Raw genomic sequence first — 27,438 nt, forward strand, 5'->3', positions numbered from 1 at the left:
ACACAAAAGTAGTTATAATGGCATCCTACTGCACCACATGGTCTAAATTTAAAAACCCAAAGCAAAAGGATATATAATGTTTTACAGCTTTCTAATCAGAAATTATTTACATGCTGTTAAATATATTTATGGGCACTATTAATGAAAATAAATCATTTTAAAAATCCAAATTGCAGGGTTGGAAATATATGTTTTCACCAGTGGAGATTGTTTTGGGGTTTTTTTTCACATTATACATGGTTTACTGAATCGATTTCTGAATGCTACATAACTTGATAATGAATGTAGTGTAATGTTTCCATCAAATACTAATTTAAAGGTGCATAGTAATGAAGGATTAGTAGTTGCATTGGGAATGCAGCGTAGCTCCATGCTGCCCCCTTGTGGAACAACAACTACCTTGTTCATAATGGTTACTGTGGCTTTTTATCCCATAATGGAAAAGCTTCATTAGCAGCTGCATCTGTACACAAACACTACAAGAAATTCAGATTCTCAATAATTATAATAACAGTCACACACGACAGTATAGATAACTGAGCTTTATTTAATAATGTAAACCAATAAACGGTACAATCAAATAAAAAAGATTAGTGTCTAACATCATAAAATAACAATTTAAGCTATTGCATTTAGCACTCAATAACACTATATTGTCACAATGTTGTATAACAAGCAGATTGTCCCAATAGTTGCATAGTACAGGTGAGTCAAGTGTACTTGCTACTGACCACTGGTGTTAAGTGCAATATTTATGTACATTAAAACATCATGCAGAGCCATGGCTGGGGTTGATACACTTTATATTCACCCAACTCTCTTACATCTAAAGCATTTAGCTCACACTTGTATCAAGTGACTCACACTTAGTCTAATGGTAGAATCAGCTTTTACTCCTAAACCACCCACATTACAACCATGGAGTGCTGGGCAAAGATAGTGTACATTACTCACGTTGATAATGCAAACCCAAACATAACATTTCCAATTTTCAGGTTTTCACAAAATCCACTTAGTGAATTTGACAGTGAATTGACCCCAAACTCCACTGAGTACAAATCAGGATTCCTTTTTTAAACATTTCAAACTCTTTCCAGTCCTTAACTTCTTCTTGGTGGTCAAGTGGTCTGCTATACCAGTTATTTATATGACAGAGTTACGCCTCATAACAACCAACACCGCAGTATGAGGTTTAACAATGTGGTCTGCAGGTACGTGTAACAGCAGCCACACACTCATCCTGACTTAAGACCTCTATGCACTTTTCAGACTGTTTTTTTAATTTTAAAAATGTATGTGAAAGGCAAAGTACTCTAGTTGTACACTCACAAACAAAATCTCCTGAGGATATTGAACTATTTTTGTTAATGCAGTTTCAAAATCAACACCAACATTTAATAGTAAAATATGACCCAGACTGTAACATAAGTGAGCAGACACATTTTGTGTAGTGTACACTTTTTTTTATAGATTCTGAATTGCCATTTTCAGCACACAAAGTGTCACCTGTATGAGAAACAACAACACATAATAACACAAACAGAACATAATACACTTAGTATAAACTGATGAATGTAAATATGGTTTTATATCTCAAAAGCCTAATAAGTAACAAGAGTAGTCAGATACCTCAAGGCTAGAAATCCTTTTGAAAAATCTGTTTTACTGTTTTTAACCTGTAACAACTATTTTTAGAGTCCCCAACAAATAAATAAATAAATAAAAGAATGTAGCTCAAATCTGCCATGTGTTTCAGATGACACATCCTTTTTAGGAGTGATATCTAATCCCGGACAACATATCCAAAATGCAGCAGATCACATCTTGTCAAAAAAAAAAAAAGGTTATCAATGTAAATTTACACTCGGATGCCAGTTTATTAGGTACACCTAGCTAACACTACCTAATATCTAATACAACGGCTCTGCAATAAATGCTACGTTTTGTTGAACATGTTTTACAGACGTCTTGATTCAACTTTAACAGTTATTTTGGAGTCTGTAATTTGTGTGTTTGTTTAAATTGTATTTGGTTATATACCGAGTTGTGTTTTTCCACTCATTGATTTAAATGTGGTGGATGAAAGATGAGAAACATTTGTCAGAATAAAGGAAAACAGTTCAACAGCACCGCAAACTACAGCAACAAAATGATGGTAAAGTTGAATTATCACCTTTGGAAACAAAATCTAAACATTACACCTTCTATAAGGGTGTGATATTACTGCAGGGCTGTTGTATTACACTGCATTACTTGTCGGTTGGTGTACATAATAAACTGCTGAGTGTATGAATCAAAATCCCTTCATTCCAAATGTATCAACTGTTTAAAAAACAGATCACTTAAATGATTACCATATACATATCTACCTACATAATAATATGTATCACAATGACAAGATGAGTTACATGGGAATGAAACTTATCTCCAATCAAATAAACTGTCATTGGTTTATCCACCAAAGCACTTCAGTAACTCATTTGCTTGTGTTTGTGTTGTTTACAGTAGTGCATCATTTGGTACTTGTGGCTCTTTCAAACAGTGTTTTTTCTAACTTTGGGACAACTTTTCATACACTTTCCACTCCGGGGCAGTGACTTAGTGCGTCCTTCTTGGTATGTAGGAGTGTAATTAGTAAAATGTAATCAATTCTTTGTCCTCTCAGACGCAACACAAAAAATAAGGATCCATTAGAAGATCATTTGGGCCCAGGCTTACCTTCCACACTTCATTTCAGGTTTTTGAGATAGTAAGACTCGCTGAACAAGAACACACATGAGCCATGAACACATGACATGGTTTCCATCAAACACTACACATCCTTTTGCAATTCAGTGCTCTGCTTCATATTTAAAAAAAGTATTACTTAAGTTGTTTTTGTTGAAATTGATGTCATATTTTCCCAAAGTGGTGGCCATCTCATTTTGGAATAAAACTCGAATGTAATTTTTTGAGAACAGATACAGGTAAAAAATAAAACAGCCAGTTAATGTAACAGTAGTCAAGGAATGTCAATGGTTTAGTCAGGTGCCATTACTTCATTTAGCAGTTAGTTAAGAATTGGGAAATGCAGATTCACCAAAGAGAGTGAACATTAAAACACAGTGCACCACACATGTATGCTTGTAGTGCATGTCCCTTCACCTCGTGTAGAGGGCTGCAGACTTGTTGACCAGAGAGGATGAGACAGTAACCAGATCTTCATTGGGTCCAGAGGAAATAACCCAAACAATGAATTACTCTGCCACTCTATTTTGAGCGGTGGCATAGTTAGCATCTCGTGTAATTCTATAAAAAGAAAATAATACTAAAAAAATAGGTCAAGCTTTGGGGTCACAGTGGATAAGGCTTGTTCTGTCGTCCATCCGTGCTTTCATGTGGGTCGAGCAATCTCGGTGCACATGGTCCTGCATGAGCAGGGATTTGGCTTCAGAGCTGGAAGCAGCCAGTGGAGCTAGGTTAGTAAGAAGGCCTCAGAACCAGTGACTTAAGTCAAGGACTGGAACTGCAGCCGAGCCTTTGTTAACTGTCACGTTCGAGTCACGGCATCACTGCATGGAGCAGGACGGACCTTCGGAGCAGCAGCACACTGAGGAGCCCAGGGCTTTGGGCGGAATCAGGTCCAGGTCCTCGTCATCTGGGATCTCGTCCAGACGGTAGCCGTCCTGAAGCAGCTGCCTGCTTAAATCAGGATGGACCTGAAGAACAAAGAAAGAGACCTCACTGACAACACACACACACACATATCATCTGCTTATAGCAGCCTTTTCATGGCCTATGATTACGTAGCCTTGCTGCTATGAACCAAACTAATTGCACCCTACACCTCAAACAGGACATAACAGATTTGAGTAACAGTATGTGAGATATTCTTTATGGTCTTAAATCAAAAGTCATCTTTGCTCAAGACATTTTCTTGCCAATGTAACTATGTAGTTTATGGTGGGAATAAGCGACCAAACTCAACAAGAATTCTGATAATTGTAGTGTGGGCTTGCCTAAATAGTTCTAAAGCAATTAAAACATTTAAATGAAACAACACCAAACTGAACTCCTTGAGAAAGGACATGCATCAATGATAGATCCAACTGGCTTTTGGGTTCAACTCAGGTTGCCAGTGATGCCTCCAGTCTGATGGTGACTGCTAGCAATTACAGTTGTTAAAGTGCTATTAAACATTTTTTAATTTAAGTTTGAATAACCCAAACCCTATCCACTCCAAATATATAACTGCATAGCTGGGATAGGGGTCTATTAGTCTGTCTCCATCATGAATTATTCACATTCAGTACCTGTAAAAGTTTGGACACACCTTCTCATTCTCTCTTGAATGACAAAGTGTATCCAAACTTTTGACTGGTACTATGTCTTTGTTTTATGTAATCTTAGGTATGATGAAAATCCTACAGTTGCTCAACAGTAATGTGAGAAAACAGGTAAAACTGAATTTAAGGCAGTGTTAACAACTCTGGCTACATAACTGAGGTGAAGAAATAGTCAGAGGTTTAGTGTGTGTGACTGACAAAAACAACAAAGACAGCTTTTGTTCTCACATCCATTCACACAGTAAATACTGTACCTACAATATGTATAAAAACACTCAAACACAAACGAGATCTGGCCACAGTTCTAAATGTTTGATGTACTGATATCATTTGTACTAATTCTTTTAAATGAGTTTGTGTTGTTTTATGTGAATCATTTGAGACAAATCTGTTCCCTTAAACTGCTTTCTAAAATGTACAGTATACTACTGTCTGGCAATCTGCATCATTTAATAGTGCAACTACCCTACAAAAACTCCATAAATACTTTACAAGTTTTATCTCACTGACAGATTTGTTTCAAGATTTCCAAAGTCACAGTTCCAACTGACTAAACTATATTAGTGTTTATTAAAGTTTGCATGGAAATCACTCAGAAATAAGACAAAAATGAAAAAGTAAAGCCCTTGACTGAAAATAGCTGTGCATGGATGGCCAAAAAACAGATTTCTGCACGCGCACACACACACACACACACACACACACACACACACACACACACACACAGACACAGACACACACAGACACAGACACACACAGACACACAACCCGCCAGTTTGACTACGTGGTAACTGAGATTCTGATAGCATGTAAAGAATCCGCCACGGGGAAGCTCACCTCAGCTGAAGAGTATCCTGAGGAGTACTGCTCAAAATCAATCTCTTCATCACTGCAAAAACAAGTAGAACAGGTTCTGTCATTCTGATTTAACCATTTAAGTGTCTACTGGGATTGTGTTTACAGAAACCATAGCTGTGTGAAAATGCCCAGATTGATACTTAAATGTTCCCTGCGGAGTTTTCTTGTACGCAAACAAAAGTGACGTTTACATTAAAAACACATTTTGTGTATCCTTTAAGTCTAAGAAAACATGTTAAATGCATTTAATTCTTCATACAACAAAAGAAAAATAGAACATTTTGAAACCTGATTGGTTTACATCCATGTTTACTTGTTTGCACTCTTCTTCTTTCCTGCCTTTGCTGGTAGGGAACGGGGCCCACTTATAAAAATAATAACCGCTATTTAGCACTATTAGAGGTCAAAAACTCCACAGGGTACCTCTAAACATGAAATGCCCAGGTGATGTGATTTTATAGCGACAATGTAAAACAATGAGTTCAGAGAAAAATAACAAAAGACTTCATCTGTAATTGGATTTCACAAATACAGCTTTAGATTTTGTTTCCCCAAAACATAAATGAAATGAAATGACTAGAAAAGGTTTTTTGCTGATGCACTCTAATGAATGATAAATAGAAAAAAATGTGTTGCTCCCCTTCTTAAATCAGGTTTGACTGTAGTTTTCCACTATTTGGTTTAAAGTGAATTCTACATCCCTATAACCTGTGTACCTGGTGTAACCTTACCTGTCTGACTCCAGTGCTACCAAAGTATCCTCCGCATGCTGACTCAGAGCAGCATAGCCCTTGTTGAACTTCACCGTCCTAAATGGAGAAAAAAAGAAATTGATGAAATCACCCTGAACAAACAAATCCTCTCCTGCGTAATGCTGACGTCACAAAAAGCAGCTTCCTTTTTCCTCGCTTCTCTTTACCTTTTGGCTCCTTGTCTGGGCTGATGCATCACCGGAGGTCCTGGTGAGAGGGCTTTCTTCTTCAGTGCTTTCCTCGCCATCTCCCTGTGTTTTTCTATGAGTAATCAGAGAACAAGACATTTTTGTGCTTAGTGTTGACCACACACACACACACACACACACACACACACACACACACACACACACACACACACACACACACTATATCTGCCTGTTCAAACAAATCTGTTAAATGAATGCTTTACAGATTCAATCGTCAATTGCATTTTTGTCATGAGCGTTTGGGAATTTCTGCATCTGGTCTTTTCCTGTGACTGAATGATTGGGGAACTTCTTTTCTAGGTTTTGTTGTGGGTCTCTGCAACTTACAGTATATTAAAAATATTGGTAGCATAGAAAAGGTAGTTCTAAAATTTTGTTTAACTTTATGAAAGTGCCTCTCAACTTCCTGTCAGGGACTGTGGTCGACTACAGCTGGTAGCTTCTCTGTGCTTGTATAAATAGGGCTTGTTCGACTGCATGTGTCAAAATGAGTCACAAACACTACAATAGGAAAGTCAATAGTTCAGTACAGAAAGCTCATAATAGATTTACACAACTTGAGGCCATCTCAAAGCAACTTCAAGTCCCAAGATCATCAGTGCAAGCAACTTATCACTGGGAACAGTGGTCAAATTGTCCCTCTGTTGAGAGACAATGAGACATGCAACCTAAATACTAGCTCAGCTGTATGTATATTTTTGACCCATTACATTTTGTTATAATTTTTTTTTTATAAAGAAGCCAAATTTCTGAATATTTTTGTAAAACAAGGAAATGCATTGTTACAAAAAAACAAAAAACCATAAAAACAAAAACACAAAAACAGCTGCATGAATAATTATAATCCCAATACTGCCATAGTAAACATATCCCTGACAAGTGTATGTGAACTTTGGACCTCAACTGTACATCCATATTACAACTTTTTACAATTGTTTACACACCAAAATTGGAAGTTGAAACACGATCACTGAAACCTGAAACTCATGTACCAAAACCCTAAACCAAATCTGCAAAGCACAATTTCTGCTTCACACTCAGTTTTCAATTCTAAATCACACTTTTTGCAAAAGACCACACACAATTCTCTACATTATGCACAGCATTCAAACTTAAAATGTCTTGTGTTCCTTTGGAAAGCAACACTAACCAAGATGCCGAGCCTTATTTACCAATTGGCAACGCCAGCTACTCACAGGTGTAAACACGAGTTGCTTAACTGTTCACTTAGAAATCAGAGCTTAGCACTACGAAAAGGCCACAGATGAGCTCTCCTGTTTTGGAGGAAAATGGAAGTCAATGGTGAAGCAAGAGCTAGTGGTCAAAGAGTGAGAGGAAGAGGAGGAAGAGGACGAGGACAGAAAGTGTCTCAGATGAGATCAGGGTCACATTACTTGACCATACGCTCAACCATGCACTGACAGGTGCATAAATTTGGGCACTCCAACAGAAGAATCACATCAATATTTAGTCGAGCCTCCTTTTGCAAAAAATAACAGCCTCTAATGAGTGTCTGGATTCTGGATGAAGATATTTTGGACCATCCCTCCTACAAAACATCTCCAGTTCACTTAGGTTTGATGGTTGCCGAGCATGGACAGCGCGCTTCAAATCATCCCACAGGTTTTCAATGATATTCAGGTCTGGGGACTGGGATGGCCATTCCAGAACATTGTACTTGTTCCTCTGCATGAATGCCTGAGTAGATTTTGAGCAGTGTTTTGGGTCGTTGTCTTGTTGAAATATCCAGCCCTGGTGTAACTTCAACTTTGTGACTGACTCTTGAACATTATTCTCAAGAATCTGCTGATATTGAGTAGAATCCATGCAACCCTCACTTTAACAAGATTCCCAGTACCGGCACTGGCCACACAGCCCCACAGCATGATGGACCCTCCACCAAATTTTACTGTGGGTAGCAAATGTTTTTCTTGGAATGCTGTGTTCTTTCGCCACCATGCATAACGCCGCTTGTTATGACCAAATAACAATAATCTTTGTTTCATCAGTCCACAGGACCTTATTCCAAAATGAAGCTGGCTCGTCCAAATGTGCTTTTGCATACCTTAAGCGACTCTGTTTGTGGCGTGTGTGCAGAAAAGGCTTCTTCCGCATCACTCTCCCATACAGCTTCTCCCTGTGCAAAGTGCGCTGAATTGTTGAACGATGCACAGTGACACCATCTGCAGCAAGATGATGTTGTAGGTCTTTGGAGGTGGTCTGTGGGTTGTCTTTGACCATTGTCACCATCCTTCGCCTTTGCCTCTCCGATATTTTTCTTGGCCTGCCACTTCTGGCCTTAACAAGAACCGTGCCCGTGGTCTTCCATTTCCTCACTATGTTCCTCACAGTGGAAACTGACAGCTGAAATCTCTGAAATAGCTTTTTGTAGCCTTCCCCTAAACCATAATGTTGAACAATCTTTGTTTTCAGGTCATTTGAGAGTTGTTTTCAGGCCCCCATGTCGCCACTCTTCAGAGGAGAGTCAAAGAGAAGAACAGCTTGCAATTGGCCACCTTAAATACCCTTTCTCATGATTTGATGCACCTGGCTATGAAGTTCAAGGCTTAATGATCTCACCAAACCAATTTTGTGTTCCAATGAATCAGTTCTAAATAGTTACAGGTGTTCAATTCAACAAAATGACAAGGGTGCCCAAATTTTTGCACAGCCCGTCACGTCTCATTTAATTTCATACAACTTAATATTGCTACACTAAAAATCTTTGTCTGGAAGATACCCCAGTACTCAGCTTTTATTAGAAAATGAATGGCATGCCTATGTGATCATTTTCTGTGAAGTAAATTATTATGCAGCCTCAGAGGGGTGCCTAAACTTTTTCATACCACTGTATACTGTAGTACACTGCAGTCTGACATATCAGTAGGTCTATGATACTCAGTGATTGTTGACCAGTGTTACAGTAATGTTATTTCATATTGAAGAAAAATAAATTTTAGCTCAGTGTTACAAATCATATGTTTTTGAGACCAGGCCAACAAACAATACCATTAGTGGCAAACAATACTACTAGACTACCAGAAATCCAGAACCATATAATTGCAGACAACACAATATTCAATAATATTCCCCAGGTGGGCTTGTCTACATTGAACCGTGTATTACAGCACAACCAAATCCAGATGAAACAAGTCTACAGGATGCATTATAGTGTATTGTGCTTCACCATATTGACTGCATTTTGGAAACAAATAAAATTTTTGTTACTGTATTGCATTTGTGTGTTTATTTATATATATTTTAGTAGATACACATTACTGTAACAATGTTTTACAACCAGCTACAGTAACACTCTAAATACAAAAGGCATAAACCTACAGATAAGATATTCATAGTGTTTTGTGTTGAGCACATCGGTGTGGTTTTTTTTTGGAGATAAAACAGTTTTGAATGCAGTGTTTGCTTTTGCTAGAGATTCGTAGAGTTTTGTGTTTAGAGTTTTGAGAAAATGAGCCAAAGATTCAGCAAACATGTGTAAATAATTGTGAAAAACTGTAAAAGTAAACATGCCTCGGCTCTGTTACTGTTGTTGTTCTTCTCTTATGGTCCAAAACACACCAATCAATAAGCTTGTTATTGTAGAAGCTTATTTAACAACCTACAAACAGGACTTAAACATCACATATATATGCACACCTACATATAGGAATGTATGTGCATGTTTGTCCAATCACATTTCTCGAGTTAGAAATTTTAACAGGTTGGAGCAGCTCTGCAGCTCTCTGGAGGAGACATGATGACTTTTCTGGTTTCAAAAAGTTGATCAAATATTTTACTCTTCTGCCTATAGATGCTTGATAAACTGATAACTGGATTATAACAATACTTTCCAGAGAATTATACAACACACTGGGTAAAACTTTTCTTTTCCTATTTATTGAGTGAGAACATATTGGCTTATTTCTAACAGAGACAGAAGAGTATGTGAAATGTCATGTGTCTTATGGAATTTGTATCTCCAGCCTCACATGACATATTCACACGACAGCGACTTCTCATGCACAACATCCAGCATCACCTCTTCTCTGAGTGGAAATCCTCCCTGTCTATGACATTTGCCTGGCATTATGCAGTGATATGTGGCTACACAAAGTCCGTTTTGTAGATGCAAAATGAATACTGTAATCAGATTCACCAGTCTGTCAGTAATGCAATGCAGATATTTTTGTTGCAGAGATCTCAACAACTTAAAGATATGCAGCACATTCTCATTTATGTGATACAAAGATGTCAGTGCCTTGGATATGATGGAAGTAGGCAGTGCACAATATTATGAAAAGTTGACTATACATACTACTTTCTATACACACACCCACGCAGTGAAACTGTGGGCTACTGAGCTCATCCGGGTCTGAAGACTCAGGCTCTGCTTTCCTGCTGGCCACACATTCAACACTTTCTACCTTACCCATTTTTTTGAGGTGTATAACAGCATGAACCAGCAGCTGAACTCATAAAAACAACAGTTATCATGAAAGGACTCCTGAGCTAGCAACAGGCATAATAATGGCCTGTTGATGCCACTGGTTGTGGTGAGTCAAAGAAACACTTACGTAGTTTGAGGTGGATGGCTGGAGCTCTGGACATGATGTAAGGTCCTCTTTTCTCCACCGGCCTGATGCCTCCATCAGTGGTCTTAGGTCTGGTGCCGCTGCTGGGCCCCTGAGGTGGCAGAGATGAAGGAGAATATGTATCTAATATTCATTTATAGTAGCCAGGTAAACATTTTCATGTGATAAATGACGAGACAATAAAGTTTTTAGGGATGTCTTAAAAAGCATGTGAACCAACCCACCAATCAACCAATTCACAAACAAATCACACTTTCATGAATCAAATTAGTTTCTGTTTAGAACTTGAAGAGGGTTAAGACTTTCCCAGAAGTCCAATCGGCTTAAAGGAAGAGATAATCAATTTGACGTGTTTTAGGCCTATTAATCATGTCATTTACAGTGAAAGTTAGTATGCTAACATTATAATGTCTTCAGCTGGAAAGCTTACCCTCTCGACCATAATTTCTCATGTATGTCTCATCTAAACAACTGTCAAAAATCACAGGCTAGGCTAGTCAGCTAGCCTCCCAGACTGTATTTAACTAGAAGCTAGCGTTAGCTGCACTAGCCTTGCTGACATTACCGTCAAAACTTGTTGTGGCTCCGGCTGCGCTTCCAGCAGGGTGTCTTTCTCTGGTTCCTCTATGATGTCGTTCATCATCTTGGCGTCAGTTGTCACAAATTACACCACAACACAGTCATGATGATAGACGCCCCGCCGGAGAGGGACTTTGTTGTTTTCTTCAGGAGGAGGAGGTAGGCACTTCTGTTAGCTTGCTATGCTAATGCTATCAGTGACAGGTTTTTATGCTACTTCCGCTCAAAATTCGTCCAATGAAAGCTGCAGTCACGAACATGTTCCGTAAAACAGCCTGATGACACACTGTCACTGTGTGGTAGAGAAGTCAGATGATTCACCCACAATTTCTCTTTTTGTGAAATAACGTCTTTTTCAGTTGTTTGTCTCTAAGTAAATTTTAAAAATCGTATTTTTTTTTTAACCACGCCCTTCATCACATTAGTTTAACAGAGAGGGACAAAAAGGAGTTATCCAAAAAGTGTACCAGAAACTTTAAATCAATAGATAGGGACACAAAATGAAAATCCGATTACTATATAACAGGGTTTATAATATTTTATAAATAGTTGTAAATAATGCCAACAAAATCTACGCGTAGTCCCCTGACTCCATTTTCCACAGGGGAGTTCCTTATGTATTTCCAAAACATACTGAATATACTGCAAATACAACTGTACAGTGAGTCAGTTGCTTACAATATTCACTGGCAGAGAACTGCATGCTATCTCATTTCTGTAACAACAAAATGCACAATCCAGCTGAAAGGTTTCCAGCCTCCTGTCGACCTCTGGTGGGTGAGAGAAGAGCTGACAGAAAAGAAATCCTGACTTGCTCATAGAGAAAGACACTGCTAAAAAAGTTTTCCGCTTATCCTAATGATGTTCAGAGGTAAATCTTCTCTGTCTGTCTAAACTGTCTCCTTGAAAATTTGCATTTTTTTTTTAAAAGGGTTAAATGAAAAATGACCAAGTATACAGAAACAGTGTAATAGTTATTGAACTGTTTTTTACCCTGCTCCAAAACAACTTCACCTTCCATGAGATTTTATAGATTTAAAAATATTCAATGGTTTACCAGAAAAAAAAAAACACTTAACACACATTCTTCCATTATTGGTTTTCTTTATTAGGTCCACCATTTTGCACATAACAAGACGTCATGGATTCAATTAACAATATAGACATTTTTGAAAGGAAAGAATCGGGAGAGCTCATCTCTTTACACAGCAAACGACCTGAGGAAAGAGCAACAAAAGATCTTTTCAGCTGCAAGCAAGTGATATGCAATGTGATCCATGTTACTGCATACAGTGCTGCAGTAGTAGTATTATATGTAGTCAGGTGAATGCATATGAGTGATTTCTTTTTTACCATCACAAAGAAAAGCACATATTATCTGCTGTACTGCCTCATTGTGTTGCTAGTGCCTGTTCATAAAGTAGGCCGGTGTACACATACAAGGTTGCAGGCAGCACTGGACACCATCAGTACTGATGCCTGAAACAACCTTTCTACAGACACACCACCTTCTCTGGTAACCTGTATTAGTACGACATAATGCGGTCTCACCTCAACAGTCTATAACTTGTCAATGCCCAGCTCTTCTGGTGTCGAGATGCCGAGTTCTGACAGGGTGGGTGTCAGCTCCTGAATCAGGTAAGGATAGATGTCTTTGTGGGGGCCTGCTTTGTCCTGCAAGACAAAAAAATGTCAACAACAGATCAGGAGCATTTTTTCAGAGGCCAAACTTGCAAACTTGGTAACAGACAATTAAGTAACGATTAGGCTGCATTCACACCAAATCAGGTGGTGCGGCGAAAACGCCAGTCGCCCCATTCATTTGAATGGGGGTAGTTTGGCTTGGCTGCGGCCGTTTTGGCCACTGTGGTGCCGCATCGGATTGCGGCCGGCAAGTTGAGTCAGAGTCAACTTTTGGAGAAATGCAACCCAATGTCACTGCGGCTGAAGGCTGTGGTAGCCAATCACAGCGGGAGATCAGACTGACAAGAGTTGTAAATTCTGCCATGAGGACAAAGCAAGGACATTTCTCTTTGCTTAATAACGTTAGTACTTTGCTGTCTGCTTCCCAACTCATTTAAAAAAAAGACGGGAGAAAGAGAGCGAGAGCAGCTGTGGTCGAGCGAGCTAGAGAGTGAATGAAGAGAGGCAGCGCTGATAGCAAGAAAGCTGATGAATCAGATCAGTAAAACATTACTTTCTGATTGTTTCACAGAGGTGACGTTCTAGAGCACAAATAAACACACTCACAAACCCACACATCTCCGCTTGACTGTGTGGTTTAACGCCCCACCGCCTGATTTGGTCTGAATGCAGCCTTAGTCTCTCCAGGATGTAACAATATGATGTATCTGTTTTCTCTATAATCATTTGTTTATTATATAATATTGTAATATTGTGTAATACACTTACTATGAAAATAATGGGGGAAACAATGAATAGACTGTGCAGTTGTGCTACACTTTTCAAAACTAGCTTTATTTTTCTGTTTGTTGTAACTATTCGTTTGCACCTTGTGGTCCTTTTCTCAGTAGCCTGTGTGACAATATGAACTAGTAGAAGTTGTTGATTTGTCACAAACTCTTGACTTTGGTTAAGTGATTCTCATTCAAGCTCTCTGCATGTCAGAAGTTACACCTCCTCAATGAAACAAAGCTCAGACAAAATGTTTGGCAGACCCTGTACAAAGCTATGATGAAGTCACTCACCTTGACGGCCTCTAGGATGCGAATGGCGCTGGCCAGGTCATTCAGTCTTCGGCATGCTCTTAGTGCCGAATCCAGGATCTTGGCCTCAGGTACCAAGTCATACCCGATCAAGGTGTTCATGCCTTTAGGTTAAAATTAATAGAAAAAAATCATCTGTGATTTCAAAGAATCAAAATGAAGAACAGCTGCAACTCATAACAGAGAAAAAGCAACATTTGATGGACCATGAATCTATAGTATTGGATTAACCAGAGAATGTTACAATTAATTAGTTATCAAAATAGTTGCTGATTCATTTTCTATCTTTCGACATAAGTGATTTATCATTGTAGCTTCATAATTTGACCACATTTACTTCAAAAATACATATTGGCGTAGTTCAAATCTGTGACTAAATGATCTCATAATGATTTGAAAATTAAACAAAACTGGACTTTTAACAATAATAAAACCAAGAAATAATAAAGGGAGGAAGTCACTTCATCAGAATGTGATAAGACTGAAGAAAGTCACCTTTCTTCAGTTCCCAGGCATCGATGTCAGGCTTGCTGAAGTAAGTGACCCAGCGGGCATCAAACTCCTCGTCTGTCTCCACCTTTCCATGAGAGTAACATCTGGAGGCCAACGGAGCTGAAAAACAGGAAGTAGACATGTACCTTGAGAAATACAAAGATTTTATCAACAAAAATACTTTTTATGTTAACAAATATGTTGTCTACTGCTTAACACAAGCAGCGGTACAAGAACTTGAATAAAATACATTCTGAAACTGAAACAGGCCAAAATCTGAATCAAAGAATGACTAAACAAAATGACAAGCAGTGATAATGACATGTGATAGTGACTAGTTATAATTTCCTGGTTTTTAATTGTGATAGCCTCACACTGCATCCAAGAATTAATCTGTCAAACCAAAGCACCCAGTGTATTCAAGAAGCCAACACGTCATGTTATACACATGATATGACTGTCAGTGAGCAAGCAAACATCTAACAGAGACAATTTGGTAAGAAATATGATTTTGTTTTCTGTTTTTCCAGGAGTAAAACTGTCATTTCTACAAATTTCTTATCTGACAACAACTGCTCTTAAGAAAGAAAAATATATTTTGCAGGACCCAAATTGAATCAATTAAAGTAGGTTCAGTTAAAGCAGGCACAACATTTGCAGCTATATTCATCAGGGTGGTTGATGTTTAGACGTGTATATGATACACAGCTATAAACTTGACTTGGAACATGAGGTTAGCTTCAGTTTCTTTAAACGCAATGAGTGATTGGTCTTGTGACTTCCACCATATGTTCAATTCAAAACAATAAAAAGTAAAACCCACACAAATTATAAACCATGATTTATATCACACAACAATGACATAACAACGAGATAACTAGCATGTTATCTGACATAATTACAACTTATTTATGCAGCATGTTCCAGTTCATTTCCATCTCGTCAACTCATCACAGACACAAGCATATCATTTTATTTGGATCGCATTTTATACAATACATACATGTATAATTTCTTCTTGTATTAATAATAGTGAATTACATCTTAATACCTGTTAAAGTAGTCTGCATAGACACACATGTACATATACTTATAGTGAGCTAGGGCATGATGACCTAAATAGGGAAGTTCAGGACAGTTCATTTTAGGTGAATAGTAACAACAGGTCACCAACTAAACTCTCCAAAACGTCCACAGTCAACCACATCTGTATTTTAAATATATCCTTATATACATACTATATAATATAGTCTGTGTTGAACGTGTCAGACGTTAAAATTGCGTATAAACTGCGCTCACTGACACTCTTGAACTAACTGAGGAGGGTCATCACAAGGTCGAGCCTTTTTTCATTAAGATTCATTTCGCGCCGCTTCTTTTAAAATACTCTATGAAAGTTGTGGATTTAAAAAATATATTCAACTCAAGCTCACAAGGATACATACTCCTAAAAATAATTCAATGTCACCCTACGTTAGCTTTCACGTACACACAGAGGGTGAGAAAGCTAAGCTAAGTCGCTCGCCGAGCAGGCTGCTTCTAGTCATCTTTGTAACAGAAGCTGCTTTATTTCACGGCAGGTGTGAAGCTGACAGTCGTACCTGAGTAGCAGGGCCGCGACCGAGCCAGACTCCGGGCTCCGGTGGCCGACAGGCGGAACACAGCACGGAACATACTGTCGCAGTGGTGGCAACACCGACCTGAGTGCTAAAAAGACAGCCTGACCGGGCGTACACGATGAGGGTTACGAGGGTCACGTGATCGACGGAACTACACGAAGGCTCTACGTCCAAGCTGCTGATTGGTCCGTTTCTTTGGCCGTACTGTAAATGTGAGTGGTTTGAGTTTAACTTATTAACTGCATGAGAAATATAATGTCTTAAAGATTGCTTTAAATATTTATTTAATACTGTGTGATTTACTCAAGTCAGCAGATGCACTATAAATGTGGAGAATTCATTTCTACATCACAGCCAAATGTTGCTGGCTATTTGAAGGAATCACATTAAATTAGATACAGTCATGCTATGGGCAGTCTGATTGACATTGGTTGATTTTGATTTTCGCTCTAGCACTGACCATAATCTGTGGTCAAACTGTAGTCATAGACCTAAATTGGTTTAACCTGGGCTCCTGTGCAAATTGAATATAGATTGACATTTAATGCCAAATTTAAACTAGTATACTACCTAAATAATTGAATTTTCAAACTTTTGTCGGGGGTGTGTACATTTAAAAGGAGTTTTACAACCACTGAGAGTAATTGTCAATGGTTGGAGTAGAAAATATCAATCTGTGATAACCCAAGTTAAAGGCTTTCAGGAATAGTCTACTGACAAAACAATAACAGCTCATTGGTTAGGACAGAGTTTGTCTTCTTTAAGATCACTGGCCAGATAAAACATGAAAAATACACATGGCTCCTGTTGGTCAGTGATTTACAACCTTTTTGGCTTATGACCCCTTATATAAAAACAATGTCTGGTTGGGGCCATTTGTCATGTTTCAGATGTCTATGAGTTGTTTGCAGTTCCAACAAAGAGTGATTTCGCTTCTTAACCTCTCTGATGGTTTCATTTAAATAACTCTTACAATTATCCAACCTTTCATACACACACAAAAAAAGATTAGAGAAAAGTCCAAAAATTAATACAAATTTGTGAAGCAGAACTTTTTCTTCTTCTTCTCAATGTATTAATCATTTATGACCCCTTAGATTTAGATTGTGACCCTTCAGAGGGGACCCGACCCTCAGTTTGGGAACCACTGCTGTAGGCCTTCAATGCCAGAGGTTAAAGTCCACTATAGCCTTCTGCAGCTAGGGGGAGCTCTTGGTTTAAAAATGAATTCAACAATTTAGTTTTTTTTTTTTTTCATTTATTGGTCTAGTTGCTAATAACTTTTATAATACATGAGAACGCACATGAGGAGCAGAAGAACAGAAAACATGACGTCCATTTTGAGGAAAAAATCTTTTTGTATTTAATAAAACCACAAATTATCATGTATTTTGAATTTTTTAAGTTAGATTCTGATAACATTCATCCATTTTATGTGTTTTTGTGAGCATGCATGTACAGGATGTAACATAATGGATATAACCAAGGTATAGTGGATTACCCTGTCGTGTGTATCTACTGTTGATTCAAGTTGGTGTGTGTGTGTGTATGTGTCAGTGTTCTTAGTGACGTGGTAAACTCTAATCCGCCCTAAGCCCAGGGCACCACAGTAGATGTCCATTAGTGTAATGTGCTGCTGCACATCGTTCCTTCTGTCTCTGCCTGTCTCTTTCTCTTTCCATCTGTGTCTGTCTTGTATTTTGTCCCTTGTCTTCTTTGCTTCCAGGCTTTGAATATGTGTTACATTGCATATTTTAGCCATATATCTCCAGGTTCAGAACGTCTTAAAACAAGTGCTTAGGCTCATGGATAGGATAAGCTCTCTGACCTCTGACCTCCCAGTGAAAGGACATAAGAGAAAACACAATTTCTTGAATTTAATGAATATTGTATAACATTATATTAACTTATGTTATGTTATCAAAATATTACCACAGTCATATCACCTACAAAAAAATCTTTAGCAGTTGAATGAAGCTACTGTGATTGTAACATCTCATTATTCTTATGTAAAGCTAAATCATCTGACTGTGTGGAGGATGGAGATTGAAGTCAGCTGTCACCTTTCTGTGTCAGTGAAGGAATTTACTTTTTCAACATTACAGAGGAATCAATTACCTCTGATGGAAAGTAGAAAATTCAACATAATATGAGATCTCAGTGGAAATAGGATGATACTTGAGTACAGGATGTGATATCCTGCATCATTAAACATTTATCGTTTATGCATTTTTTGAAACAAAAGATTTTTGAGTGTCTGGGAAGATTTTATTGTTCACATCATTTCAAAAAACTAGTGCTTTATGTCCCCAATGCATGCCTTTTTCTGATCTTTATCTTCTTTTCACTTAAGCAGTCAATTATTTCTTATTCAAGCAACAGTTTTTACATCTACAGTAACTGTGGTTCTGATCCTTGCATTAATAATTTTGGTGTTTTTTCTAATATTTGAAGCTAATTCTAGTAAATGAAACCACCAGTATCAATAACATGAAGTTGTTACTGAGTTTCTAAAGAAACACACACCTGGTAAGCATGCAGTAACATTTCTCTCATGATATTAACTCTATCAGTGTTCAAACTCATAAAATAGAAATGAATCTCAGTTTGGTTCTACAGTTATGATGGTTTTATTGGCATTTTTCAAGGTATTATTTTACAGTGATGGTCACAGTCCGGAAAGGTAAGGAGACATGGAACAAAAAGAGTGGCACTATTGCAGAGGGGGAGTAAATATGGGCCTGTCCTCTGTGTGGCCTACATAAGTAGCATGCGGTTGCCATGTTAAGATATTTCTGCCTAGATAAATGAATTATTCAGTGTCTTCTAGCAGCGGATGGACATGCATAACACACTTAATGCGCTGCTTGATAGTGCTAGGGTTGAATCATGGGTAAAGCAGTCTGGCTTGAAATGAGAAGAGGTTGTTGACCCCTCTGCCATTGTGTTTGACAGTGGAGAGCCAACAGTAACAGTTGAATGGGTAACTGTTGAACTTTGACCTCTAGCAAAGCTCCATCCCCTTTATCAATCACAATTTTAGCTCTTACTGTTAATCAGTTTTCAGACCACATACATGTGATTTCCTCATATACTGTAAACTGAGCCTTATGATACAAATATGAAGTATCAGTTATTATGAATTACAACACATCAATGAAATATTCAAACCTTGATTTTAAATGGTCAGATTTAGCTCCCTGAGGAAAAGGTTTATATACAATCTATGGCATCAAATTGCGTCAACACTGCTCCATCAACGGAGCTGGTGGAATACTGGTGAACTAACAGTCATGACCAAAACGCCATATTTTCATCCAAATGGCTCAAATACTTACAAATACCTAACAGAGTGTTTGTAGTCTACTATGTCGTGGTTATTAAGATTGGAGCGGTTCTACATTAAATAACTTTAAACAGTGGCCTTGCTTATAAGCTGTGAGGGCTGTATGTTCACTATATTCACGGTGGCCTTATCATGTAGCATCACAACATCTTATCTGATGAATACACCGTGTGTCTTACATGGACAACACCAGAATACTGACATCGAGGAAGGACATCTCTGAACAAGATACAGTTATATTACACACAGACTTTTTTTTAAAAAAAAGAAGAGCAATGAAGAAAACAGGACAAGTGATCTAAATCAATGAAGCATTATAGAAGCACTATGTACAGTGTGGAGAGAGTTTGAGTGGATATTCTGAAACAGAGCTATCATTTTTTAACAAAATCAAAAGCCCGACACCACAGAACAACATTGACAACAAGGGGTGGAAGGGGCGAAGGGAAGTGATGGGCTGAAATGAGAGAGTTGGGGGGATCGGGTGGGGATCAGAGGGACATATGATATGTGCATGTGTGCAAACCTCTACAAGTATCACAATAAAAGCATGATTTTGCAGCGCTTGCTGTCGAGCAAAGGAAGTGGGCGCTGGCTGTTGGTGTTGGGGGCTGGGTTTGGTTTGTGTTGTGTTTGTTTTTTAGGGTGATTGGGGTTAAACGGGGATGAAAGCACTTTTCGCTGCAGTTTAGCCACTGCCCAACATCTTTGTAGCACGCTGGTTGGCCTCGTCAATCCTGGTCTTGTTGGAATCAGCCTGAAAGGGAAAAAGGACTGGTTGTTACACAGCTCAGGTCATAGTGGAAATGTGGTCAAAAAGAGGCTGGGGATAAGTAACTTTAATGAAGACAAAATACACAATAAGGGTGTTTAACACCCAGATTTTGCCTATTGGCATGTGAGTCAGATTTTCTCCATTACTGTGTCAAACCAGAGATAAATCGGCTCAAAATCAGTAACATAGCGTAATGCTAAGCATGTAATCCACCCTAAATATCAGCTTAACACTCTATATATTAGCCACCGTTTTTGCTAGATTTGTTGCCTTTCATTTACTTACCCTCAATTCTGACACTATAGTGCCACATTTTCTGACTTTAAATAAATGTGTAAATCAAACCACATTCTGTTTTCCCTCATAGTTTTCTCTACCTTATCCTAGCATCAATACAAATAGGCCTGTAAATGCTTATTTCACATCTTGTTTCTTACATATAACAACAGTCCATTTTTATTTTCATTGTAGTTCCATATTTCCAATATTTTTGAGTATCACACTTCTAACTGTAAACTTTGTTTGCCCAATCTTGTCCACCTTGGATTTTACATGACTTTGCTACTCCAACAACTAAGGAGAGGCTGTAGAATTGTACTGAAAGAAACTTGTTTCCATCTGTAAGTACTACAGCAGAGCTGTGCCTTTGTCTAGAAACAAATTAACCCTCTCCTAGTGCTCTTTGTACAGTACCTTCTCCATGATCCTATCGATCTGGCGGTTCTGGGTGTCGATCTCCTGACCCATGTCCAGGGCCATGTGACGCAGATTGCCAATGATCCCGCCCACCTGCTCCAGGTTCTCATCCATCTCATTCTCCCGGGCGTCATCTGTTACCCTGGAAGACACAGGAGGAGGATATGGGACTGGTTAGTTCCTAAAGATTATACTGCAAGTAGCTGCTTTTGTGGTCTGTTGAATGAAAGCTTCACAAAACTCTATAGTGCAGTACAAGTAGATACAGTATGTTTTTAATGAACTCCTTAACATCAGTAAAATCAATTACATGTCCTTGGAATTCACATATTGGAACATTTAAGGATAAAATAATATCCTACAATAACTGACAAAACAACATAACGGATGTAAACAGTATCACATACTCAAATACACATTCACATGAACACACTATCACACACAAGTGCTCATGCAGACACACAGAAACAAGTGAGCATGAGCAGACCAACACCTACACACACACACACACACACACACACACATACACTTACCTGCGGATGAAGCCCCCACTGATGGCCATCTGTTCACGTTCATCCATCACCCGAGCCCCTGGCTGGCTGTTCACAACTCCATCCTGGTTCCCTCCCCAGGCCTGGCCCCCGCCCTTAATCCTACCACATACACATTTACCAGTCAGGGCGGCTGTAACTGCTCTCATGTATACTAGTGTTTGTGTGTGGACGTACAGTACGTGCCTGTGAATGTAAATGTATTTGAGTTTGCATTTGAGTGTGTGTGAGTGTGTGTGTGTGTGTGTGACAAAGTGTATGTTTGCACTGAAGTGGAATGTGTACATGGGTGTCTATATTGTGTTAAGTGCGTGTTTTCTTTTCACTATTGAAACATATACATGAATATATGTTCAGAATGCATTGCATAATATGACGTCAAGCCAATTCGTCTACTAAAAGCAACATGCCAGCCACGTATGATTAAGTTGCATACATGCATTTGCAATCTGTTAGTGAATAATTGATCCAATGAGCAGATCAATTGAATTGAGCACAGTAAGCTCACATGTGGCTTGTGTTAGAAAGTAATTAAGGTCCTTTAAAGACTCAGAAAACCCTCTCCCACAAGCACATACAGAAGAGCACAAACAGAACATCGTGACAGACTCAAGACAGAGGTGACACAAACAATACACATACACACACATACACACACACACATATATATATACAGTATATATATATAAACATGCAGAGTGAGAGGACATGCAAGGCAGAAACATACACAAAGTGACATGGGGAGGGAAAACATGTCAAGAGGAACAGGATCAGAGCACATCAACATGCTCTATCTATTAAAAGAAAGCCAAACAGTTAGATCCATGGTGAAAAATCAACCAAAAAAAAACCCCAAAGTGAACAGTGTAAGTTATACATAGCTGTGATCAGCCCTTCATTTCATCTGGATGGATAGATCTGTAGGATGATTCACTGTATACAGTCAAATAGACAAATGTAATTCTTAGCGTTTGTTTTACTTTGCTTGGAGCATCTAATGAGTGGAGGCTACCACTGAGGACAACAGAATATACACTTTTTTGGGCTGTAAAGTTGATTTCGTTCACTTTTCAATGAATGACATCCCACTCTATGCAACATTGTTGTCTTGAGGTGGTAAGGCACACCCATCTGGTGCTCCAGACAGTTTATAACAATAAGTAAGAATTATGTTTCTTATGCTATTTGACCCAGGGCTGCCATATAAAAAGTCTAAATCCGATGAAACACATGACATAACCACAGGATTACGTAACAAGGGGCTCATGATAGGGAGGACCGGAGAGCTATAGAATAGACAAGATCTGAACCAAAACATATGGAAGCTGGACCAAAATGGACCAAATGGAAGCAGCAAACTCCTAATATACCTTTATGCAAAAAACCAAAGGATTTAATTCCAAAATCAGGAAGTGACTATTTTGTTTAAAAATGACCCGCTATTACAAATGACTGCTGTGGTGCAAGTAAAGCCGATTATTTACAAGTTGCTGTGCCTGTTCAGCCCCGTTTTGGAGAAAAGAATAATCTTTTGTGAAATTTCTAACAATACACTTAATCTTCAGAGTGAATATTAAAAATTGGGGTAATACACAGTGAAGGCAAAGAAAAATAATACTAAAATGTACCATTCTAAGTCAGATCTAACACATAAAAGTAAGTTTTCCTGGTTCTGTTTTAGCCTTTCCTCAAGAAGAGAAAAAACAGCATATTCTGCACTGATACTTGACTTTACATGTTCTGCATTCGGTAAATCATCATGACATCACTTTATTCATCCCCATAACTGTCTGAAAAAGCTACAAACCCAACACTAACAAATGTAGCACAGTATATGTATCAAAAATATGCAAAAAACAAAATCCAATAAACTAATTTATTTCTTGGTTGGTCGGCCACTTGTGTTTTCTATAGCTCTGAGATAGACAACTGTATACAGTACATTTATTGGTCCCAGAGTATTGAATGCTCAGACATGACCCAGTGGCCATAGTTTGGCTGTGGAGGGCCAGAGAACAGGAGTTCACACAGGAGTTTGGCAAAACTGGCGTTAGGATGCTAAATTCACATCAAAGCTGTAGACATAATCAGTATGGTGCACACAAGTGCAAACATAGGCTTTAATAGCTCGAGTTTGTGCTCAGGAAACAAGTTTGCCTCACTCTTGCATGACAGATTTCATTATGTAGGACAGTCCTGAGGGAGGAGAGGGAGGGAGCCACCTGAGGCGTCTTGTATTTACAACCTGTAGTCTGAGGGTCTTACGTCATTGGTGTGTTAAAGAGTGCGTTACAAAAAGTGTTTGATTATGCAATAACTGTACTGCAAATGGTTAAATAAGTGAAACTCTACTGCTCCACCTGTTGTATCACCTCTCATCTGCATGAAGAAAACCTTGAACGATATTAAGTGTTGCTTGCAATACAACCAAACAATGTGTACTCTTTGGATAATTTTATACAAATTACTACACATTCATGAGAATAAATACATAAGAACCAATTCATTACACTTTGGGGAATGATCTGAATGACCCATGTCAGTGCTTGGCTGAAAGTACCTGCTGTGTAATATAATGTCTTGTGCTTGATTATAATAGCTGCCAGTTTTTCTTTAAATGGGCTACAAGATCCAAGAGGTTATTTTTCTAAACACAGAGGATGATGTAATTAGTTAAAAGAAGTAAAAATATGGAGAACGCCAACACTTACAGGCTTTCAAATGGCAGCAAAATGACTAAAATGCCAATAATAATTTAGAAGAGAAGGCAACTAGTAGATTTATTCTTTGGTTGGACATTGTAAGCAGCATGAGGCATCATGCTGCAGGGTGTTAGGGTGGGTGTTTGGGTGCGGTTTGGGATGGGGGTGTTCCGTGGCCCAGATCCATGCTGATGCTGCTACCTGCTGGAAGAGAATCTCTCATCCAATGTGGAATGAAGGGCTTTTGAGGAAAACAGCCATTGAGGCTGGAGAGAAGAAAAAGTGGCGTCGGACCTGTTGTTGCAGATGTGTGTTTTTCATGCATGCACACAATCATCCACTCGATCTCAGTCTTCAGCAAACACACATGCATGCTGTGCAGGTGCCTGTTCAGAGGGTGTGTTGATGTGGCTACGGGCCTTACTGCTCACACCACAGTTCACCATGCTCTATACACCAGAAGCAGGCAGACGGATAGAGAGGCAGGTAGGCAGGCACTGAGACACATGCAGTCGGGCAACATAGGCAGCACCTACTTGTTACAGGGACATGAACATAGACCACAGAACTGTCCTAGATTGTTCAAATTCTTTTCTGCATCCTTCATGTCCTTATTGATTTGGTCCATCCCCTCCTCGATGCGCTCCAGTTGTTCTGATTATCAACACATTGTCATTTTTCCCAGCAAAAGAACGAAAGCACATGAGAAGAGAAGAAGAGGGAGGGGGAAGAAGTAGCGGGAAGAGGGAAGGGGGGGGAGTAGAGAGAGGAAACAAAGGAAAAGAGACAAAAAAAGACATTGACTGTGACAAGAGAGACATCAGACATCACCACCACCACCACCACCACCACTACCAGCACTGGACAGGCAAGAGCGTGGGGCTCCTGGCCGGTACCTACTTTTTAATACATGGGCATATCAGACCACAGCATTGTCCTATATCTTTTAAATCTTTCTCGGCCTCCTTCAGGTCTGCGTTGACCTTGTTCATGCCCTCCTCGACACGATCAAGTTGCTCTGGTGAGGACAAAGGCATGAGAGTAGTGAAATAAGTGTGACTGGTTTGTTTTGAGGGTTGGCGCTCTACGCTACAGTGCAAGAGGCAAAATGTTTTGGCTAGATGCAGTAGGCAAAGCAGGCAACAAGCATTGAGAATACCTGGCTATTTCTGTTCACACAGTGAATAAAAAACTGACAATTTTTCCCTGCATTCTGCATGGCTGCAACAGCTTTTGTTTCCTACCACCATCCAAAGGCATGTATTGCTTTTTTAAGTATTTCATCTGTAGCAGTATGTGTCATCCAGTACCGCATCTGTACATGAGGATGTTAATTCGGCCACTTTGTCTGAATACCCCTGCACAGTAATAGATGACAGAGAGAATGAAAGAGCCTGATAAGAAGAACTGTGAGGCTGAATACTCCCTTGATGATACAAAGTACAGGGGAACAACACCACAGATTGAAGTGGATCAGAAATTAGGAGGAAGAAAGAGTGAATTTAGAGGAGGCAGAACAGACAGAAACACATGAAATGTCTGTTAATGTGATGGCAAATGATTGAATGAGCAACAAATCATGTAATGAATGTGATGAAAAGCATCATTCAGGCACATGAAGTCACGCACGCTTCCTTACTCAGATGGTCAATGGGGCACACAGCTATAAAAGGCTGATTCAAGGTCAGTTCCACTTTCTGGCTGGTTAATGGTTATAGAGCAGGGTAGCAGCAATCTCCATCAGTGGAAAGGGGCATTTTGTCCTCCAGGGAAAACTCTTAAGGTTTGATAGGTCACATTGTAATGCAGAGGACACAAAACACAGCTTCAAGTTCTGTAGAAGTTTGTGCTACTGATCTCTTACCAAGAGCTGTTGCAAAGGACATTTTCAGGTTTTCATATTTCATAGAAACACCTGCATATACTCAACAGATTGTCTCTACTTCTGATGGTAAATAACAATCTGGTTTTGGTTATTGTTTAAAGTTTAAATAATAAAATCATGCCGTGACCATTGAACTTGCAACAGCTGTGGCTGTACCCCAGCAGATTCCCGAGTGTTTCTTGTGTTTCACCCTCTGTATTTCTAGTGCTCCTCTGTCTGTCTGTGTGTCTGTTGGCGTTCCCTTCCTCACTCTCCCGGCTTCCTGCTTCACCTGCACACCTGCCATCCATCATCTCATCTCCTCTCCAGTATATCAACTGTGGCTGTTTACCCACTCTTCACCAGATTGTTGTTGCAACCACAGTGATAGCAAACGTTTTCAGGCCAACTCAGTTTGTGAAATCCTTGTGTCACACTTTTAATTGAATACTAACCTGTTTCCCTTGTGTCCCAGGATCATCTCACTCCTGCCTGCCAGCTGCCTCCTAGCTTTCAAGCTACCCCTGCCAGCTACGCTTCCCCTCATTCCCCACACACCTCTGTTTCCCCTCTCTTCACCTGCTGCCACTAGATCCCTTTCCCCATCATCACTCCAAGCCTAGAACTCCTGCAATAAACCTTTTTTTCTTAACCAACACCACTCTGTCCTGGTCCTGTGTTTGGGTCCCTCCTGAGTTCTTAACAGAACTGACCTGAAAACTTATTTCCAAAAGCTGAGTTTTATATATATCTATTGGCATTTACTGACAAAGTGCTGCACAAGACAGCTAAATGGCCTTCGATATTAATCCCTGGCAAAGAGAGGGATTGAGTGCAGGAGGAATGAGAGAGAGAGAGAGAGAGAGAGAGAGAGAGAGAGAGAGAGAGAGAGAGAGAGAGAGAGAGAGAGAGAGAGAGAGAGAGAGAGAGAGAGAGAGAGAGAGAGAGAGAGAGAGAGAGAGAGAGAGAGAGAGAGAGAGAGAGAGAGAGAGAGAGAGAGAGAGAGAAGCATGGTTTATCTCCTCAGCTTCAGCCAGCCAGGCCAGACTTAACAACATGCCTCCTCCCCTCCGTCTGGGGATTATAGACTGAGGGCCTCCCTTCCCTTCCTCTCTACTGGATAGCCAGACACGAGTTCAACCAATTAGAACGTAAAGTGATTCAAATCAAGGAGTAACAGGCATTTTCCACAGCTCTCGTGGGAGGAAGAGCATAGGTGTTACCAATAACATTAACAATGCCTCTGTTCTATTCAAATGTCCTAGTAAGCCATGACAGTGTGACAGCACGTACAACACAAGGACCCTGAAACGAGCGTGGAAATAAGGTGTCACTGGAACAAGCCATAATGC

General features: G+C 39.3%; 3 protein-coding genes and 2 long non-coding RNA genes across 6 annotated transcripts in view; 2 read left to right on the forward strand and 3 right to left on the reverse strand.

The window, feature by feature from the left end:
* Positions 1-527: 527 nt before the first annotated feature.
* On the reverse strand, positions 528-11,604 carry fam219b (family with sequence similarity 219 member B). Its single transcript, XM_067595694.1, has 6 exons — positions 11,302-11,604; positions 10,719-10,827; positions 6,103-6,196; positions 5,915-5,992; positions 5,163-5,214; positions 528-3,698 (listed from the first exon to the last, which is right to left on the reverse strand). Exons 1-6 carry the CDS (start codon positions 11,377-11,379, stop codon positions 3,549-3,551), a joined length of 561 nt encoding a protein of 186 aa, XP_067451795.1. The 5' UTR covers positions 11,380-11,604; the 3' UTR covers positions 528-3,548.
* LOC137186645 (uncharacterized) lies at positions 11,388-16,232 on the forward strand. The gene is made up of 2 exons (XR_010929059.1): positions 11,388-11,474; positions 16,114-16,232. It is a non-coding gene; the product is annotated as an uncharacterized lncRNA (long non-coding RNA).
* On the reverse strand, positions 12,400-16,296 carry LOC137186631 (cytochrome c oxidase subunit 5A, mitochondrial-like). Its single transcript, XM_067595706.1, has 5 exons — positions 16,135-16,296; positions 14,537-14,653; positions 14,024-14,145; positions 12,867-12,989; positions 12,400-12,532 (listed from the first exon to the last, which is right to left on the reverse strand). Exons 1-4 carry the CDS (start codon positions 16,205-16,207, stop codon positions 12,876-12,878), a joined length of 426 nt encoding a protein of 141 aa, XP_067451807.1. The 5' UTR covers positions 16,208-16,296; the 3' UTR covers positions 12,400-12,532; positions 12,867-12,875.
* On the forward strand, positions 16,274-26,651 carry LOC137186640 (uncharacterized). The gene is made up of 3 exons (XR_010929058.1): positions 16,274-16,364; positions 20,964-21,142; positions 26,562-26,651. It is a non-coding gene; the product is annotated as an uncharacterized lncRNA (long non-coding RNA).
* The window catches only part of LOC137186612 (synaptosomal-associated protein 25-A-like), a 38,902-nt gene continuing 30,222 nt past the window's right edge, over positions 18,759-27,438 (reverse strand). Inside the window, exons 5-8 of one of the 2 annotated variants that reach the window (XM_067595675.1) lie at positions 24,759-24,876; positions 21,503-21,622; positions 20,967-21,111; positions 18,759-20,255 (exon numbers count right to left, since the gene is read on the reverse strand). In XM_067595675.1, coding sequence (XP_067451776.1) covers positions 20,187-20,255; positions 20,967-21,111; positions 21,503-21,622; positions 24,759-24,876 — 452 coding nt within the window. In that variant the 3' untranslated portion in view covers positions 18,759-20,186. Of the gene's footprint in view, positions 20,256-20,966; positions 21,112-21,502; positions 21,623-24,758; positions 24,877-25,122; positions 25,241-27,438 lie in introns of both variants that reach the window. The other variant, XM_067595684.1, reaches the window with a different exon arrangement.

This window comes from Thunnus thynnus, chromosome 1 (genome assembly GCF_963924715.1).
Source record: "Thunnus thynnus chromosome 1, fThuThy2.1, whole genome shotgun sequence".
Classification (NCBI taxonomy): domain Eukaryota; kingdom Metazoa; phylum Chordata; class Actinopteri; order Scombriformes; family Scombridae; genus Thunnus; species Thunnus thynnus.